Genomic DNA, 18742 nt, shown 5'->3' on the forward strand with positions numbered 1-18742 from the left:
TATCAAGCATCACTATTTCGCGGCAAAGATACTATTGTGAACTCACAAAATCAACTCAAAAGGTAAATAAATATTCTCCTATAGAATGCAACTAAATAAATAAATTAAATAATGTAAAAGAGTTACGAGAAATACCTGTTTCATCAAATAGCATTGTTCCATACAAAGAAGATCCATTAAATTTAATGTGTAGTCTACCATATCTGCGTTAAGTGAGGTTACTCAATTTTGCGGGTGAAAGTAATGTGCCGAATTGCCTATTTGATTCATGGTGTTTCGTTGCTTGCACTTTTCAGTTGTTGCATAAAGAAGTATGTATAAACAAATTAATTTCTGTGTAAAGCATATAAAACAGTTTTACTCGAATAAAATAGAAACGATTCACAAGCCTACATTGACAATATAATGGATCAGCTAAATGGCGATTGTTTGTTGAGTATTTTTAAGTATGCCTCAGAGTTACAAGACCAAGTGCAGATCGCGCGAACTTGTCGACGGTTCGATGCTATATACCGTCGCATTTGGCTACAACAGCAACGATAAAAAACATTAAATTTAGAAATATGGCGCGGTTGGCTTCCTCATATAAACGATCTGATATATTTCTTTGTTATAATAAAGGGGGCTCTGCTGTCGATTGTGGTCGGTGAAGAGACGCTAGTACATGATATACAGGATCTTTTGAACAACGAAGAATGACACGAATAATGAAAGTTTGGAAAATGTACAAAATTTTTTTGACGAAGAAAAATCTTTAGATACAATGATTACCGATGAGCAAATGAAATCGCTGGTCAAAATCTTCCCAAATCTTTTAACGCTTCATATAAAAGAGCCACTGAGTGGCAGACATATTTCCACAAACCATGAAGCCTCTAACATTGCTAAAGCGATACGCAAAGCAGCAAACCACTGTATCCCTCAAGCATCACCCTGCGGAAGAACCCACGTGGAATAAAGAACTCATGACACTAAGGAGAGAAAAAAAATCAAGCTTGGCATGAATTTAAAAGAAACCCCATACACGCCAACCTTATAAACTTCAAAAAATTAAATGCCAAATTCCGGGAAGAAATGAAAATCCAAAAAAAGTGCAGCTTCCAAAAATTTACTGAGTCCATTTCTCCCAACTCCTCCGTGCCCGAAATCTGGAATAAAATTAACAAATTATGCCATAGAAATCCACACTCACCTTTAGTTGCAATTAAAACCAACAACTGCATATCCTCTGACCCGTCCGCAATATCCAACGAGTTCGGTACAGTGTGGTCAAACCTCTCATCTGACGCAAACTTTTCAAATCACTACAGGGAATCAAAAAGTCATATCTTGAGCCAGGTGTCTCCTCTCACTATAACACATCCAAAAGCTGATTTAATCGAAAAATCAATCACACCAATCGAACTGCTAACTTGCATCGGTAAAGCAAAGGGCAAAACCCCCGGCTATGACCGGATATCTTATAAAATGATTAGTGAAATGCCGGAAACTGGTATATCCCGACTGTTGCAGCTTTATAACAATATCTTGGATACCAGTATCATCCCCCATAATTGGAAAATTGACACCATTATTCCAATACCAAAGCCAAATAAGAACTCTCTTTCAACCGATGGGTACCTCCCCATTTCACTTCTCTCATGTCTTTCCAAAGTTATGGAAAAGATAGTGGCAAACCGAATCGCATGGTTCATTGAAACACAACACATCGAACCCAATCAAGTTGCTTTTCGACCCAACAGGGGCTGCACTGACGCTCTCCTCCACATTGATTTTTTTGTTACAAATCCCTCTCATCCCGTAACCATGTATCCATTCTTTCGCTAGATTTCGATCGAATTGGCCCTCATGTAATCCTAAACCGCCTCCGCTCATGGGGAGTAGGCCCAAAAATATTTTACTTCGTTAAATCCTACCTAACTAATCGAAAGTTTCGAGTAAAAATTAGAAATGTATACCCACTGGAAAATGGTATCCCCCAGGGCTCACCATTATCGGTGATCCTGTTCAGCATAGCATTCAATGAAATAAGCAACATAATACAATCTAATAGTGCTGTAGACCATTGCCTTGCAGACAATGTCTATATACTCTGCAAAAGAAGCAACAACATAGAAACCAAGTTAATCTTCAAAAACTTAATAAAGGATATCATGGACTAGGGTGATTACTCCGGTGCCATGATATCCTTAGAAAAAACTAAAAACTTTCACATATGTAGAAAACACTCATGTGATTTTCATAGCCATATTTTGACAATAAATAACGTAGAGATCGAAAATGTAAAGATACTAAAAATTTTAGGTATCACATTCTCGCATAATTATAAGTGGATAAGTCACTTTACTAATTTAAAAAAAGTATTAGCTGCCAGAATTAACATTATTACGTACCTTGCTAGTAAAAAATGTCATGTACACATTAATACTCTTATATACTTAACAAAAACGTTAGTGCTAAGCAAAATTGACTACGGGCTCTCCCTCTTCTGGAACTCTCCTAAATCAACCATCAATATTATAAAGCCAACATACCACCAAGCAGCACGAGCAAGCGTCTACGCATTTCGTACAACGCCCACAAAAAACATCTTAGCTGAAGTCGGCTTACCAACTTTCGAAGAAAGAATATACCAAGTCCATGCAAGACTCGTACCCAAACTCCTCATTCCAACCAACTCGATTGTCGATTGTGACATACAAAATATTCTCTGCTGGAAAGGACATCAAAGATTTCCTTCTACCATGCATCATATACTTGAAATCGCCATAAAGCTGGAGTTACCAAACCCAGTGGAGAACTATCAAGCACAAAACCCAACATCGCAAATCAAAAAACATCATGTGACCTTTCTCTATCTAAATTTAAAAAAAGTTGTACGACACCAGAAGTTTTCCACACTATGTTCCAAGAGCGTAAAGAATACTACGAAGCACAAAACTGGACCTTGTGGTTCACAGACGGTTCAAAATTAGACCAACTACCGGCGAGTTTCGCAGTAGTAGACACAAATGGTGACCCTTAGGGTGCAAACCCTACTGGACTGCGCATCTGTTTTCACTGCAGAAGCAGTCGCAATCAGCTGCGCAATATCTATGGCGTCAGAAACCAACTATAAAACCCTCATATGCACCGACAGAAGGTGTGTCTTACAAGCTGTTCAAAACCCACTATCAGACTACGACGATAAGCAGAATTAGAGATGCACTCATCGACAAAGAGGCAACAATACGCCTACTTTGGATACCAGGCCACATCAATATACATGGAAACGAAATGGCAGACAGAGCAGCAAAACTAGCTTCAAAAGCCCCAGTAACAAAAAACGACACATGCGAAAGAAAAGACATGCGCACCACAATTAAACGACACCTACACGCTAAAATAAAACGAGAATGGCAAGACTACACGCACCATCATTACACTGCCATAAACAGAGAATTTACAACTCCAAAATACCCGACCGGCACAAAACTTTTTTCACGCCTACGCCTTGGCCATACTGTGGACACCCATTCACATCTCCTTACCGGTGATCCAGCGCCAGTCTGCGCACACTGCGGCGATACCATGTCATCAAAACACATATTCATAGACTGCCCTGCTTTAATAGATGTCAGAAACCAATACCTCAAAAAAAAACTGGACTGAGCTCCTAAAAAATGCAACCATTGAGAATATTAACTCTATCTACGACTTCATCAAACACATCAGAGCCCGAGTTTGAGTGATCTAAAAGTTTATTTTTACATTAATGTATATACGTATATACTATTTTTACTTATATATTATATATCTTCACCTAGCTTTTTTATATAATGTGTAGTGTCAAATTGGGTTACTGCTTTTAAGTCTGGCAACTCCCCCTCTAATAAATAAAAAGATGCAACACTCATATTAACACTTGGCATCACTTAAAATGTTAGAGTGGAATGACGCGGAGATTCAACCCCATTGGCTGAATCTCCCGTTACTAGCTATATCATCATACGATTTTTCCGTTATGCACTTTTGCATACCGGCAAAGCTGCTTTTGAAGCGTCAGCAGTTTTTGAGTATTGAGTGGAGTTTGAAGTAAACCGGCCGCCGCGCTAGACGCGCAAATTAGAAAAAGCTAAATAAAATTAAAGTGAAACAACCTAAAAAGACAAAAACTAGATTGATAAAATAAGAACTTAAAACCACGTTTTAATTGTATAAATAAACCAAAATCTGTGTTTTAAATAAAAGAAACTAAAAGGTTAAAATAGTGTTTTGTTGTGTGGGTGTGCGTTTGGCTGCGAGCCCAAAAATAAGTGGCATCGAAATGCCACTTTACATGGCGACCGTGACATGCGTTCACGAACGAAGAAATTTAATTGCGAGAAAAATGTGATCATGTTAAAGGTTGTTTTAAACTCGGAACGCATATAAAAGGTTTTTAAAATTTTCTACGCTTTGCCAAAAACGCAGTCTTCCCAAACTAGCGTTAGTAACGGTGCCAAGAATACACAAAGTGGTATACTAACGCAGTACAGTCCCATATAATGGACTTTAATACAAAAAAATAGTCGCGGAAAACTGCATAGTGATTGCAAATCTTAGAAGAAAAGAAAAGTTTTCCAAATACAATATTTTTCATTAAAAATATATGGAACTGTTTTTTCTAAATCTCAAATTATTAAAGTGATCGTTTTTCACCGAATAAAAACGAAGATGGCGGAAGTTTGCTGCGTTATTCGTGGAAAAATGAAGGTCCATTTCTCAAGTTGCGACGCCGATGAAAATTTCTCAAAAAAGGAAAAATATGATTTATGACGCAACATACATATAAACATAGTTTTTAAACAATTTCAAGCGTGAAAAAGAAAATCAAAAAAAAAAAAAAAAAAACCTAAAAATTCCACAAAAATATGGTTTAATCAACAAAATCTATGAATTAAAATAAAACTACAAAAATATAAATTAAAAAAAGGTACATATGTAAAATTTAAAAATTACAAAAATTTAAAAACTGGAAACAATACAAAAAATTCAGAATTATATGAACTAAGTAACTAAGTAAATTAATTTGAAACAAAAAAATGTTATTAAACACTTATAAAACAAATCTACGAAACACATACATGGAATTCTAAAATTTTTCAAAAAGAAAAAATATCAACATCAACAAAAATCACCACTTGTAATAATACCGACGCGGTTGCGTTCTCAATTCCTTGTAGTCATATGAAATACATACGATGGCATGAAAATTACATTTAAAAATATCATCACACTACGCATCAGATATGATACAATCAAAGGCAAGGTAATGGTGAACATATGAATTTGGAGATGAACCACGAGGAATTAGGATAAGGAGCTTTCCAGACCAGATCTATCAACGGAATTTTTAACCAGCACTCAGCAATCTTATACCAACACAACTGGCGAAGTGAAGTTAATGCAAAGTATGTATTCTATTTTAAAAACATGTCTTATTTTAATCGTAAGCGAAAAAAATTTTTCTAAAATAAAGATTTTTTTATACATATTTTTCGCATGCTTTTCAAAGCGATAAACTTTTCTATTTGAATATTTACCCTCAATACAAAATGCTTTTGGAAAAAATCAAAATATATTAAAAATTTAATATTGAATTTCTCGTTCTCTTTGAAATTTTTTTGCTAAAATAAAGCTTTTCCTACAGTTTTATGCAAATATTTTTCTAATGCTTTATAAATAATGAATTTTTGTATTTAATTGAATTATTGCCATTTCCAAATTTTAGAAATTTCCAAGTCAGAAAAAGTTAGAAATTTTCATAATTTTTGTAAACATTTACAATTTACAATGCACAGCTTAAATACTTATAAACATTTAAATTAAAATGTATTAAAATTGAATTTACTGCATTTATCGTTTATCACAGCGAATTACTTCTGGAATGTAACATATTTTGTAAACACGAAAAAAATAAATAAAAATTTAAGTAATTAAAATTACATTAGGGCAGTTCTGAGTTTTGAGCAGTTGCGGTTTTGATGTTGCTAATGCATAGCCATATAAATTTTTCGCGTTTCGTGTAACAGTACTACACGAGTTTGTAACCACAATGACCATTTGCACAAAATCCTGAGCTCCCCTAATATTCTGATATGCCATTAAATGAAATTTTTGCCTTTATATATATATATAAAATAAGTGAATTTGATATGGAAAATTAAAATATTTTCTCGGTTGCTAGAAACAGTTTTGAAATTGTATTAAAAGTCCGTGATATAATAGAAGATTTTTTGATATAAAGCGGTGCGTCCATGAGACAAAATACCTTTTCTGTAATTCCGATATAAAGCGGTGTGGCCGTAAACACTTCCGTATATTCAAACAAAAAATACTCAACGCTACAAACCGGATCTACAAATAACACTCGCACTTACAAAATATTTACCTGATTTACAAATTTTTTTCTTTTAAAATAATAATTTTCAATAAAATTACCCTGTTTCAAACACATGGCCGATTCTGAGGGCAATTCCAGCGATAAATCAAGCTCTAAAGGAAGGTGTTCACTAGTTCGTCAAGAAGATTTTTTAGGATTTAATGACTCAGATATCGCAGAAAATATTAATTCAAATTTTCAGTCAGTAACTAATATTATAAACACTCAGCCTTCAGCAAATTCGTCTAATAATTCAGACAACCTACTAACTAGCACTTCCAATTTTCAGTCAGGAGCTGACTCTTCCAATTCTCACTCTACTTCAAATTCTTCTACTTTGCCTTCAACAAATAATTCTTCAGATTTACAATCGAATAACAATATTTCAATCATGGCAACCTCAGAACAGAAAAAGGTGTTCATTACCAGTTGCGCCTCAATTATTAGGGACAACTACAGCGGCGATCCACTGGCATTAGAATCTTTTATCGACAAAATAAAATTAATTGAAGTCTTCTCAGATGAAAATTTAAATAGCAGTTTTATTGCATTTTTGAAATCCAAACTTGAGGGAAAAGCACGCGAAGCATTACCAACTGTAATAAATTCAGTCGATGACATAAAGACTGCCTTGAGAAATAGAATAAAACCGGACAACTCGAAAGTTATTTCTGGTAAAATCGCGTCCTTACATGTCATCAATAATAACTACTCGGACTTTGCTAAGCGCGTTGAAGAACTATCCGACGCATTGGAACGTTCTTTGATTATTGAAGGTATGACACAGGCCAAGGCACATGAAATGGCCGTAGAGCAAACAGTGAATGTGTGCAGGTTGAACACTCGTTCAGAGTTGGTCAAATCCATCCTGGCTTCAACTACCTTCAGTGATTCAAAAGACGTAGTTGCAAAAATGATAGTCGAACGTAATAACGAGGTAAAAGAACGACAAGTACTAGCATTTCGTTCTCGTGGTAATTGGCAGAATAGTTTTCGAGAAAATTATAGAGGTAATAATTTCAATAATAGGTACAACAATCCAAATGCAAGATTCAACAATAACAATAGAAATAACTACAACAATAATAATTACGGGTACAATAATTCTAATAGAGGTAATAATGACAGATATAGCACTAATAGAAACAATCAGCCTAGTAGTAGTAACAATAATGCTAATAATAATAATAGACGTTCAAATTCGCGAAATAATGCCAATGTACGCGCTTTAAGCGCGAACGACCCTCAGGAGCGAACACTGGGGGATCAGGATCACGATTTAGACAATTAACCGAATCTTCTTCAAAAATATTAAAATCCATCTACTGCTTGAACCTTAATTATTCAGATTTTATTGAACTTCAATGTAGCGATTCCTACAAACCATGTACTTTTCTAGTAGATTCTCAAGCAGATATTTCTTTAATCAGAATTTCAAGTTTATCTCAAAATTGTAACTTTAACAGTAACGAAATAGCCAACATAACAGGCGTAACACCTGAAACAATTTCAACTTTAGGACCCTTAAAAACCAACTTAATTGCATATAAATTTTTAATACCGCATACCTTACATGTAGTTAACGACGATTTCAATATACCTTCAGACGGAATACTCGGCAAAGACTTTTTAAAATTAAATAAATGCATTATTAATTATGCAAGCGACAGCATAACTATTAATACCGGCTTAAAACCACTAAATATTCCAATTTTGTACGGCACAAGTACCGATTCTTTAGTTATTCCTCCGAGATGTGAAGTTTATCGGTTATTTAAATTACCAAAAGGCGATAATCCTGTTTTTGTAGACTCGCAAGAAATCTGTAGTGGTGCTTTTACGGCAAAGTGCATTGTTGACACAAATAATCCAGTTCTAAAAATTTTAAATATTTCTGACGAAGTAAAACATGTCAACAATTGCAATATCGTAACGGAAGATATCACCAACTACAATGTCTACAAAATCAATGAAACTTCAAAAGATCAAAAACACTTACAGGAATTAACGAAAATTTTGAAAAATCAAATGCCGGGTTATGCTCAAAAACAATTACTAGATTTATGCTTAAAATATGCCGATGTATTCGCTTTAAAAACTGATCGTATGACCTTAAATAATTTTTACGAACAAAAGCCACGTTTAACTGATAAAAATCCATTGTATATAAAAAATTATCGTTTACCATATACACAACGTGAAGAAATTAATAAACAAGTCGAAAATTTAATGCGAAATGATTTAATAGAACCCAGCTTTTCTACTTATAACAGTCCTTTAATTTTGGTACCGAAAAAAAGATCCTTCAGGCCAAAAGTCTTATCGTATGTGCGTTGATTTCAGAGCAGTCAACAAAAAGCTTATCGCAGACAAATTTCCGTTGGCACGCGGACACGACATACTCGACAATCTTGGCAGAGCCAAATACTTTTCAACTTTAGATCTTTTTTCTGGTTTTCACCAAATACCACTTCATGTCAATTCTAGAGACGTTACATCTTTCAGTACAGATCGAGGAGCTTTTCGTTGGAAAGTTTTACCTTTCGGTTTAAATATAGCACCAAACTCTTTTTCACGTATGATGTCATTAGCATTTTCAGGCATTTCGCCAAATCAAGCTTTTATGTACATTGACGATGTTATCGTCATCGGATGTAGCGAGACACATCACCTCAAAAATTTAGAAAAAGTTTTCGAAACATGTAGGAAATTCAATTTAAAATTAAACCCCAACAAATGCAATTTCCTTCGTTCTGAAGTAACTTTTTTAGGCCATAAATGCACCTCAAAAGGCCTACTGCCAGATGACTCAAAAATAGACGCAATTAAAAAATACAATAAGCCAAAAGACAAAGACGCTGTTAGGCGATTCGTTGCATTTGCAAATTATTATAAGCGTTTTATACCTAACTTTGCGTCACTGGGAGCCCCTTTAAATCGTCTGAATCGGAAAAAAGTTGAATTTGTTTGGAATGATGCTTGCGAAAATGCTTTCGAAAAATTAAGATTATCATTAATGTCTCCTCAACTATTACAATACATTGATTTTTCAAAAGAATTTATTATCACTGTAGATGCATCTAAGAGTGGTTGTGGGGCTATATTAAGCCAAAAGCATGGAGATAATGATTTACCGATTTGCTTTGCATCAAAATCTTTCAATAAAGCCGAACAAAAAAAGGCAATCATAGAATTAGAACTTTTAGCAATACATTTTGCTATAAAACATTTTCGGCCGTATAATTACGGTACACATTTCACTGTAAAATCAGACCACAGACCATTAGTTTATCTATTTAATATGAAAGATCCTTCGTCGAAACTCTCTAGAATCAGATTAGATTTATCAGAATACAATTTTACAATTGAATATATTAAAGGAAAGTCGAATGTCGTGGCTGATGCTCTTTCGCGTATAAGTATAGACGAGATTAAAGATTCGACAAAACACGTTTTAGCCGTTAAAACGCGTTCACAAACTAAACAAGAATTACAAAACGAAAAAATAAGTTTAAATGATACGACTTCTAACGATAATAAAGTACAAGTTTATGATAAATTTTCATACGATTTTTCAAAAAAGATACCTCGAGTAAAATCAACAATACAATATAATAAAAATAAGGAGATCTGCAATTTACAAATTTATGCGCATTTAAAGCATAAAAAATATAATTTACTTAATATCGTGACTGTTAACGAAATAACGAATTTAGATGAGTTACTTTCGAGGCTGGAAAAAGCAGCCGACAATCACAATATTAAACAATTAGAATGGCCAAAAAATGACATCTTTTTCAATAATTTTTCAATTACTAATTTTAAAATCCGCGGAAATGAAATTTTAAAATCATTACAAATAATATTGACGGACCCTGTAGAGACCGTAACAGCAATGAACAGAAACAAAAACTTATGACAATTTATCACGAAGATCCAGTGTTAGGAGGTCATTGCGGAACAAAAAGGTTATATGCCAAATTAAGAACTAAATATTACTGGAAAAACATGACACGTGATATAGCAAAATTTGTGAAAAATTGCAATAAATGTCTTTTAAATAAAGTGAGACCAAAAACAAAAGAAAATCTTGTCCTTACTCCAACACCCTGTAAACCATTTGACATAGTGATTATCGACACAATAGGTCCACTTCCAGAATCAAACTATGGTAACAAGTTCGCTGTTACTATGATTTGTGACTTTTCTAAATACCTGGTAACAGTAGCTGTACCAGATAAATCAGCAAAAACTATCGCATGTGCTATTTTTGAAACCTTTATATTAACATATGGTACAATGAAAGCCATTAGATCCGATTTAGGGACGGAATACAAAAATGAATTATTCTCGGAATTAACAAAACTTTTAAAAATTAATCATGATTTCTCAACAGCTTATCACCACGAAACTGTTGGTATTGTTGAAAGAAACCATAGAGTCTTTAACGAATATTTACGTGCATATCTACATGAAACGTATTCAGATTGGGATACGTATTTGAAGTATTTTACATTTTTACATAATACTACAAGTAGTTCGGTTTTCGATAATAAATTTACTCCGTTCGAATTAATATTTGGCAGGAAATCTACAATGTCACATGAATTACAAAAGGAACAAATCGATCCGATATATAATGTAGAAAATTATACAAAAGAGCTAAAATATAGAATGCAAAAATCTCATAAAATGGCAACAAATTTGATTAATAAACATAAAATTAGAACTAAAGAATTATATGATAAAACGGCTAAGCCTTTAGAAATTAAAATTAATGATAGGGTTTTAGTAGAAACAGAACCGAGAAATAAACATAGAAATATATATCAAGGCCCCTACATAATAAAGAATATAGATGGACCAAATGTAAAAATTTTTGATGAAATTAATAAAATTGAAAAAACTGTACACAAAAATCGTATACAAAAAATTAATTATATTGATAGCCGAAAATAATCTTTAAATATAAACCTACTTTAAGAACATGCCAATGAAGGCCAAACTAAACAAACTATTAATGTTATTTTTTAATACGGCCTAATGTACAAAATTTAGATGTTAAATTGAAATACTTAATAAATATATATATTTTACTCAATTTAATAATAAGCATACATTTTAAAAAATAGTAACGGCTTACTTCAAACTAAAAACATTATTTTTTACATATTTCATTTTCTTATAAATTTAAATCTTAATCCTAGTAAAGCCTAAAGAAGAATGTGGCAAGACTGATCACCTTGCCAAATTCTTCTTTTCTAAAGGGGGATGATGTAGTGTCAAATAGGGTTACTGCTTTTAAGTCTGGCAACTCCCCCTCTAATAAATAAAAAGATGCAACACTCATATTAACACTTGGCATCACTTAAAATGTTAGAGTGGAATGACGCGGAGATTCAACCCCATTGGCTGAATCTCCCGTTACTAGCTATAGCATCATACGATTTTCCCGTTATGCACTTTTGCATACCGGCAAAGCTGCTTTTGAAGCGTCAGCAGTTTTTGAGTATTGAGTGGAGTTTGAAGTAAACCGGCCGCCGCGCTAGACGCGCAAATTAGAAAAAGCTAAATAAAATTAAAGTGAAACAACCTTAAAAGACAAAAACTAGATTGATAAAATAAGAATTTAAAACCACGTTTTAATTGTATAAATAAACCAAAATCTGTGTTTTAAATAAAAGAAACTAAAAGGTTAAAATAGTGTTTTGTTGTGTGGGTGTGCGTGTGGCTGCGAGCCCAAAAATAAGTGGCATCGAAATGCCACTTTACAAATGCAACCTAGTAAACTTTACATATAATATTTCTCAAAGAGCTGATAGCCCTGGCAGCTAATTCTCCTTTAATGTTAACATGTTAATTTAGTTAATTTGTTAATAAATAATAATAATAATATAAACTTGTTTTCTGAAAAACCTTTTGAGATTCATAATGCTCATTTTGAGGAAATGTGTCAGCACTTAAAAAACCTACGGGTATTAGATGTGCGACATGATGGCAAAAGCCAACTAAATTTAAATTCAGTATCAAAATGTACCAACTTAGCCTTACTCAAAGTGAATTTAAATCCTCTGGGCGTCTGCCCAAATTAGTTTGCCTACAAGTTATATTGGACTTTGATATTGATATATCAAGCATACAAAATGTAGATACCCACGACTATAAAATATATGAAACAGTTGAATTTTATAAAATTTTGAATACGCAAAGCGAGCGTATAATTGGGTTATCAGTAGATCTGTACTATTTCCCTTTGCCAGAGAACTGGCATCTTCACTTAAAACTGTGGCAAAAAGGAAGAAAGTATAACAAATTTTCCTTATGCAACTGCGAATATTCAGCTGCCCCCTTGATAGTTTACGCAGAGGCAATGAATTCTCTGGAGGTTTTGAGTTGTCGTCATTGGAAATATTTAACGAATGATCATGTGCTGCATTTTGTTAAACATTGTCCGCAACTGCAACATTTGGATATCAGCTACTACTATAATATTGACGGAAATTTGCGCTATAAAATGTTAGATATTCTTAAAAAAGCAGGATAGAGAACAACCCTTACACGTTTATACTTGCTGAGTGGCTTGGATAGTGAGGTCAAGAAGATGGTGAGTAATAATGATAAGTAGATCCAGACATATGTGACTATGAGGCGGTACATATCAAAACTGTTTTAATCATTTTATAAGACAACTTTTTCAAACCCTAGAAATCAATCGCAAAATTAAATTTTCTCTAATGGCAAAATTTTAATTGCGTTTTCCAAAAAAAAAACCTAAAATTTTGAGTTACAGCCGTACAGGGCTTGATTGGTTTTAATATATGTATGCTGTAAAAGATAATTAATATAAAGATGTCATCAATAATAGAGTAGAATTTTATATGCGGACTTAATCAGTTTTGAAATCGTCGCAATCAAATAAGCACATACATATAAATTTATGTCTTACCTTACTCCACACCAGTAAGCTCTTTTTCATTGCGTTTAGAACCAAACATTTTGGCAAAAGCAACGTTTAATTGTACTTTCGGCCGGATTTCCCGTTGACTCTGAAGAGGGATTGAGCTCTGTATATCGAGGTTACGAGTTTAATTTTACTAATTTAATTTGAAATTACATATATACTCACTAAGAGCATACATACGTAAGTTTTTTCAAGACAAACAAAATAAATATGTGTATGCATATAAAAATACTAGGCTTCACCGGCGACTCCATCCACACGAAGAAAATAGAACATAAAATTTCGTTGCATTGGAAGTTTTATTTTATTTATAGGTTGTACATTGCTCATATTTTCGACGTGTGAGTTGAATGAACTAAAATTTGTGACGAGGTCCTGCGATAATCTTGAAAACCATCCCAAAATTATCACGAAGCGATCCCCAAATTATCGAAAACAGGTCCCGAAGACAATACCTTACAGGGATAGTTGGAGACTACGAAGTTAATGATTGTGATTATTACCTTAAAGAAAACAAGCCTATAAAAAAGGTCTACATGATGTTTTGCGTAAGATAAATCATTTCAAAAGAAATTAAGCCTCAAATTAAACCAATACTGTTAAATTGGAAATAATGCACACAATTTCCTTTTTCAATGGTTGTAGTTATTTTCAAGTTATAGCATTTGTTTCAAGGTTCGATGTTTTTGAAACAGGGCCCATATTATGTTATATGATCAAATCCAAATAGCTCTTAACTGGTGAATCGGATTGATGGCATATGTGATCTAGTGCAAGGATGCTCAACAAACAAAACGGTAACATTTCGCCTCGTTAAAATCATGATGTATTGTAATTGTCATACATGGTTTGACAGTTTCATATAACACGATATGGGCCCAGCTCGGAATTAGCATATTTCCGTTTTAGATAAAATCGTTTTCATTTAATGGGTCTATGTAATTTTTGTATGTGAACAATGTTGATGCAATTATTGAGTATTACGCACTTAATACCTATTACAATTTCTAGATGCTGAACTTTCTTGATTTGAACGACGATTGCCTTTGCTACATTTGTGTATTCCTAGAATTTGATGATTTGTTGGCTATAAAACATGTGAGCAGGCGTTTGGATATGATCGTTAAATTATTCTGGCGTCATCAATATAGGGCTATCGCAATAAATTTTCAACAAATGCCTGAACTTAAAAGAAATAAAAATGATTTTATTGATCTATTGACTAGTGCATGTGATATTGTGGAGACGCTTACCATTGATAATATAGAAAGTTCCCTACTCAAATGTATTTGCCACTTAAAATTACCCAAACTAAATATTTTAGAATGTAACATTTCAGAGCGCTACTATACAAATAATGACGAAGATATAATTGTCCTAACAAAACTATGCCCTTCCATCACCCGGCTGGTTTTAAGGAGTAGTACAACTGGAAAATATATAAAAAATATGAGTTTGTTAAATGACTTAGATTTGAATTTTTGTAACAAACTGGATACCGAACACTTGGCCGAAATTTTCAAAACACTTAAATTGCGAAAATTTTCACTTCTTTATTTTGGCTATAAAACTGTTTTGGATAAGGGATTGTCTGAGATCACTGATTGCGTAACATTAGAGGAGCTACAGATTGACGATCGTCATTTAATGTTATTCATTGATAAACTGTTATATATGACGAATTTGCGCAAGATAATTTGTTACACAAGTCATTATGATGTAGTTTTAATGGAGAAATTAACCCGAATGCACGGTATACGTATGCATACATTGATTTTTAATAGCGTTCTTTGGTCGAATGATCGCCATATTGCCAGTGTTCGCTTAATGGCGAATTTAAAATGCTTGATATTAGTATATGATGATATTGAGGATGAACAATTAAAAGTTTTGGCACAAGACTTGAAGCAGCTGCGAGAATTTCATATCGAAAGTAGTCGCTTAGAGAGTGATTACGGTATTTTGGAAATTGTTCGACACTGCAAAAGCTTAGAAATACTAAATGTAACCAATTCCAGTATTAGTAAAGATTTCTTGAAGAGGCTGATGAACGTCTTATGCGAAATGAGAAGAGATGTTGCATTAAAATTGTATTGCCGAGGAACAGCCATAAAGCGTGATGTTTTTGTAGAGGTAAAAATATTATATCGTCACCCTCTTGCCAACAGCATTTATGTATGTCCTACTACACCTATTTCTTAGTTATCTTTTGAACGTGTCTTCCTAACATTTTTTTTCATTTTTACATATAGTACATACATGTTTTGGGCATAACGATTACAATTTGTATAATTTCTCTAAAACTTTATTTTAATTTTTTTTTCTTTCTGACTTCAATTAACTTAGAACAACGAGATACATATTTCAGCGGATGAACCACATTTAGACCTGCCATATTCTCGGTGCTTCCAATGCGAGTGGCACACGTTTGCTGTACAATGATTTCAAATTGATTCTAATGACGGATATCTTTATGCAACTAATTTAGAAAAGAACTTCAACTTATTTAAATGTACCTATGTATATATAAAAATTAAATTAACTACATACATAAATGCGTAAGTATTTGTTTTCTGAGTATTTTTATAAAAATCAATATCATCAAAGTATTTAATACAACAACTATGTAATTATTAACCAATATTGGGTCTACTCAAATAAATATTTGAGACTATCTTCACGTTGTAATATTAAATCCCAAGTGTCTTTCCAGCGCAAATTCATAACTTCTTGCGAGGACAACTTTTTAAGTCCGTACGTGATTGGCAGAAATTGAATAAATACCCAAATAACTGATATAAGCCAAAATAAAACTCCCAATCTATATAAACGTACTACCCAAATTCGTTGCGATTTTTTGCTAACATAACAGTAAAGTCGTAAAAGATAATCAATATGCTCAAAAACGTAGCACAATAATAAAATTTTGAATAAATATGCCGGAAGATAATGATGCAGAAATAGTGTCCGATCCGCCATAAAATACGGTATATAATGTAAGAGGTACGCAATTAGGAACAAATCGCCAATATCACGGAAACGTTTCCATTCCTTTTCTGGTAAATCAAAGTGAAGGCGACGTCGACGCAATAAATAAAATATATTAAATGTGATATAAAGTAAAATTCCAATTGTGCCAGAATACTGGTTTTGGGATTTACCCAGTAGGCGATATCTTTGTCCAATAACGGCCATTCAAGCGGTGTCGAACTATACATGTGATCATCCATTTGTTTTGTATACAACAACATTTTTGTTTGCAATTCAAAGAATTTCTCTATAAATGTTAGCTGTATTACTTTTGTTGGAATCATTTGGGCATTTAAGAGTTCACGCTCGCGGTCTTTATGCCTTTGATCTGTATGGAGGGGAAGAAAAGGGTGAAACAAATATTAATTCAACGAATATGAAAACAAAAATTTTCTATATATATTAAAATTAATATTTGTGTGTAGGTATTTAAAAATTTGCCAAACTGTTCATCGGACTGCAATAAAACTTCGTCAATTACCCGAGCTCTTTATGGGATAACCTTTTTCTGCGAATTGGACCTATTCTAGAAGTTTTTATCTATATGCGCGATTTGCTTGAAAATTTTGTCCGTCGGTACCGAGTTACAGGCCTATTTTAAATTATATTACTAATGATGCAATTCTTTTGAAATTGGTTACTTAATTCGCCCTTTCCTTAGGTTAATTTTTGAATACATTTTTTGACGTATGTGTTCAAAAGATCACGTTTATCGTTCGAAAGGGAAAGCGAAAGGGGAAGATGTACAGTCAGGACGGCGATAGAGCGCCAGTTCTTCTCTCTGGGTAAGGCAAAGGGGGAATGAGAAGGACAGGGAGAACGAAGTTGAAGTTGTGGTAGACAGAAGGAAGAATGGAAGAGGGGGAAAAGCAGAAAGGAGTAGAGGAAGGCGAGAAGAGGACAGAGATAGGATAAGGGAGAGGGCGATAGAGAGGCAGAGAATGAAACACGGGAATAGGGATACATTGAGAAAAGGGAAACATAGAGGAAGAGGTGAAAAATGTATGAGAATCATAGATAATTTGCACAGTGCTGTGAAATGTTAATGTCGTCAGCTACGCCGTTCTGCAGCTGGGCAATAGGCGATGTCGCAAAGACAGGAGCGCACGTAGGTGTTTTTCATGATCAAAAGTCAAACCTCGTGCTTTAAAATAGGTATGTACATACATGTATATTGTACGTAATTATGCCGTTGTAGACCTCCGTCCTATGACGTGGGATATATTTTCAACCTTTTTGGACACTTTCTTACTTTTTGTGTAACGATGTTCCTCCACATTCCAAATAGCATCCTTGCTGTCTATTTTTCGATCGGCCACTACCTCATGTTGATTGAAACCCCATTGCGGCAGTTGATTACCGCTAAAACGTAATGCTGCGCCTGTTGTATGATGTATGAGACGTACTTGAGATTTAATGGCATGCCAAATTTGACCTTCCTGCAAGGATAGTTCGTATGAGTTTGTATATATTAAAAAGGAGTTTATGTTTGATGATCCCTCTTTCAGTAATTAGACTGACAACACCCTCCTTCCACTTCTTCGTATCTCTTAGACCAACATCGTAACGCAGGCACGAAATCAGGTAGTCCGTCTGTCTAACTCAACTGAGTTCTTTTCTATTTGTAGTTTAGGGTTAAAGAGTTCGCAAGAGATCTTTAAACAACCCCTACTAAAGTTTGAATGGTTTTAGCTTTAGCTCCCATAGATATATTGGGCCTTATACATAAGTAAACAACCAGTCCCTACATTAACCTGGGTCGATTTGTATGGACGAAAGTTAACCGATATCGCGCCATCGATATGTCGATAGGATTTGGGCTCAGGAAAAAAAGTTCCACTATGCACACCCAAAAAAATAATTTTTGAGCCTGCGAAAAAATGGCGAAAGTAAATTTTTCGACCAAAACACTCCCCAAAACCCAAAAATATATTTTTTTTTTCAAGAAACTGTTGTAAAAACATTGGCGATAACATTTAAAAAAAAAAACAATATTTGATTTGTGCTTTAGTACAGAGTAAGTTTTACACCGCTGGGTGACTAGGGTCTCGAGATATAGGCCAAAACATGGACCAGGATACCCCTACAATGTGTGTGTATTATGGATATCAAATGAAAGCTGTTGCTGAGAGCTTTAAAGTAATTTTCATTGTGATATTCGATTTAGTCGCATCAACCTGGCAAAACTGATAAATATGCATGCGAAGCCGAAATAATTTACGATGATTTTTTCCGAGAAGTAGACCAGAGACGGACTGGGACTGTGATTAGGACTAGGACTGGGACTGAGGCTGAGACTGAGACTCGGAGTGGGACTGCGACTGAGACTCGGAATGGGACTGGAACAA

The 18742-nt window shown here is 33.9% G+C and overlaps 2 protein-coding genes and 1 long non-coding RNA gene across 4 annotated transcripts in view; 1 reads left to right on the plus strand and 2 right to left on the minus strand.

Moving 5' to 3' along the window:
* Nucleotides 1-16040, plus strand: LOC137252066 (uncharacterized). Its single transcript, XM_067787260.1, has 3 exons — nucleotides 1-62; nucleotides 14376-15497; nucleotides 15711-16040. Exons 2-3 carry the CDS (start codon nucleotides 14376-14378, stop codon nucleotides 15804-15806), a joined length of 1218 nt encoding a protein of 405 aa, XP_067643361.1. The 5' UTR covers nucleotides 1-62; the 3' UTR covers nucleotides 15807-16040.
* On the minus strand, nucleotides 86-525 carry LOC137252075 (uncharacterized). Its single transcript, XR_010953442.1, has 2 exons — nucleotides 394-525; nucleotides 86-333 (listed from the first exon to the last, which is right to left on the minus strand). It is a non-coding gene; the product is annotated as an uncharacterized lncRNA (long non-coding RNA).
* The window catches only part of LOC137252067 (protein O-mannosyltransferase 1-like), an 18925-nt gene continuing 14586 nt past the window's right edge, over nucleotides 14404-18742 (minus strand). Inside the window, exons 2-4 of one of the 2 annotated variants that reach the window (XM_067787262.1) lie at nucleotides 17647-17833; nucleotides 16526-16722; nucleotides 14404-16420 (exon numbers count right to left, since the gene is read on the minus strand). In XM_067787262.1, the coding sequence (XP_067643363.1) occupies nucleotides 16376-16420; nucleotides 16526-16722; nucleotides 17647-17833 (429 nt within the window). In that variant the 3' untranslated portion in view covers nucleotides 14404-16375. Of the gene's footprint in view, nucleotides 16723-17646; nucleotides 17834-18742 lie in introns of both variants that reach the window. The other variant, XM_067787261.1, reaches the window with a different exon arrangement.

This window comes from Eurosta solidaginis, chromosome 5, assembly GCF_040869045.1.
Source record: "Eurosta solidaginis isolate ZX-2024a chromosome 5, ASM4086904v1, whole genome shotgun sequence".
Classification (NCBI taxonomy): Eukaryota; Metazoa; Arthropoda; class Insecta; order Diptera; family Tephritidae; genus Eurosta; species Eurosta solidaginis.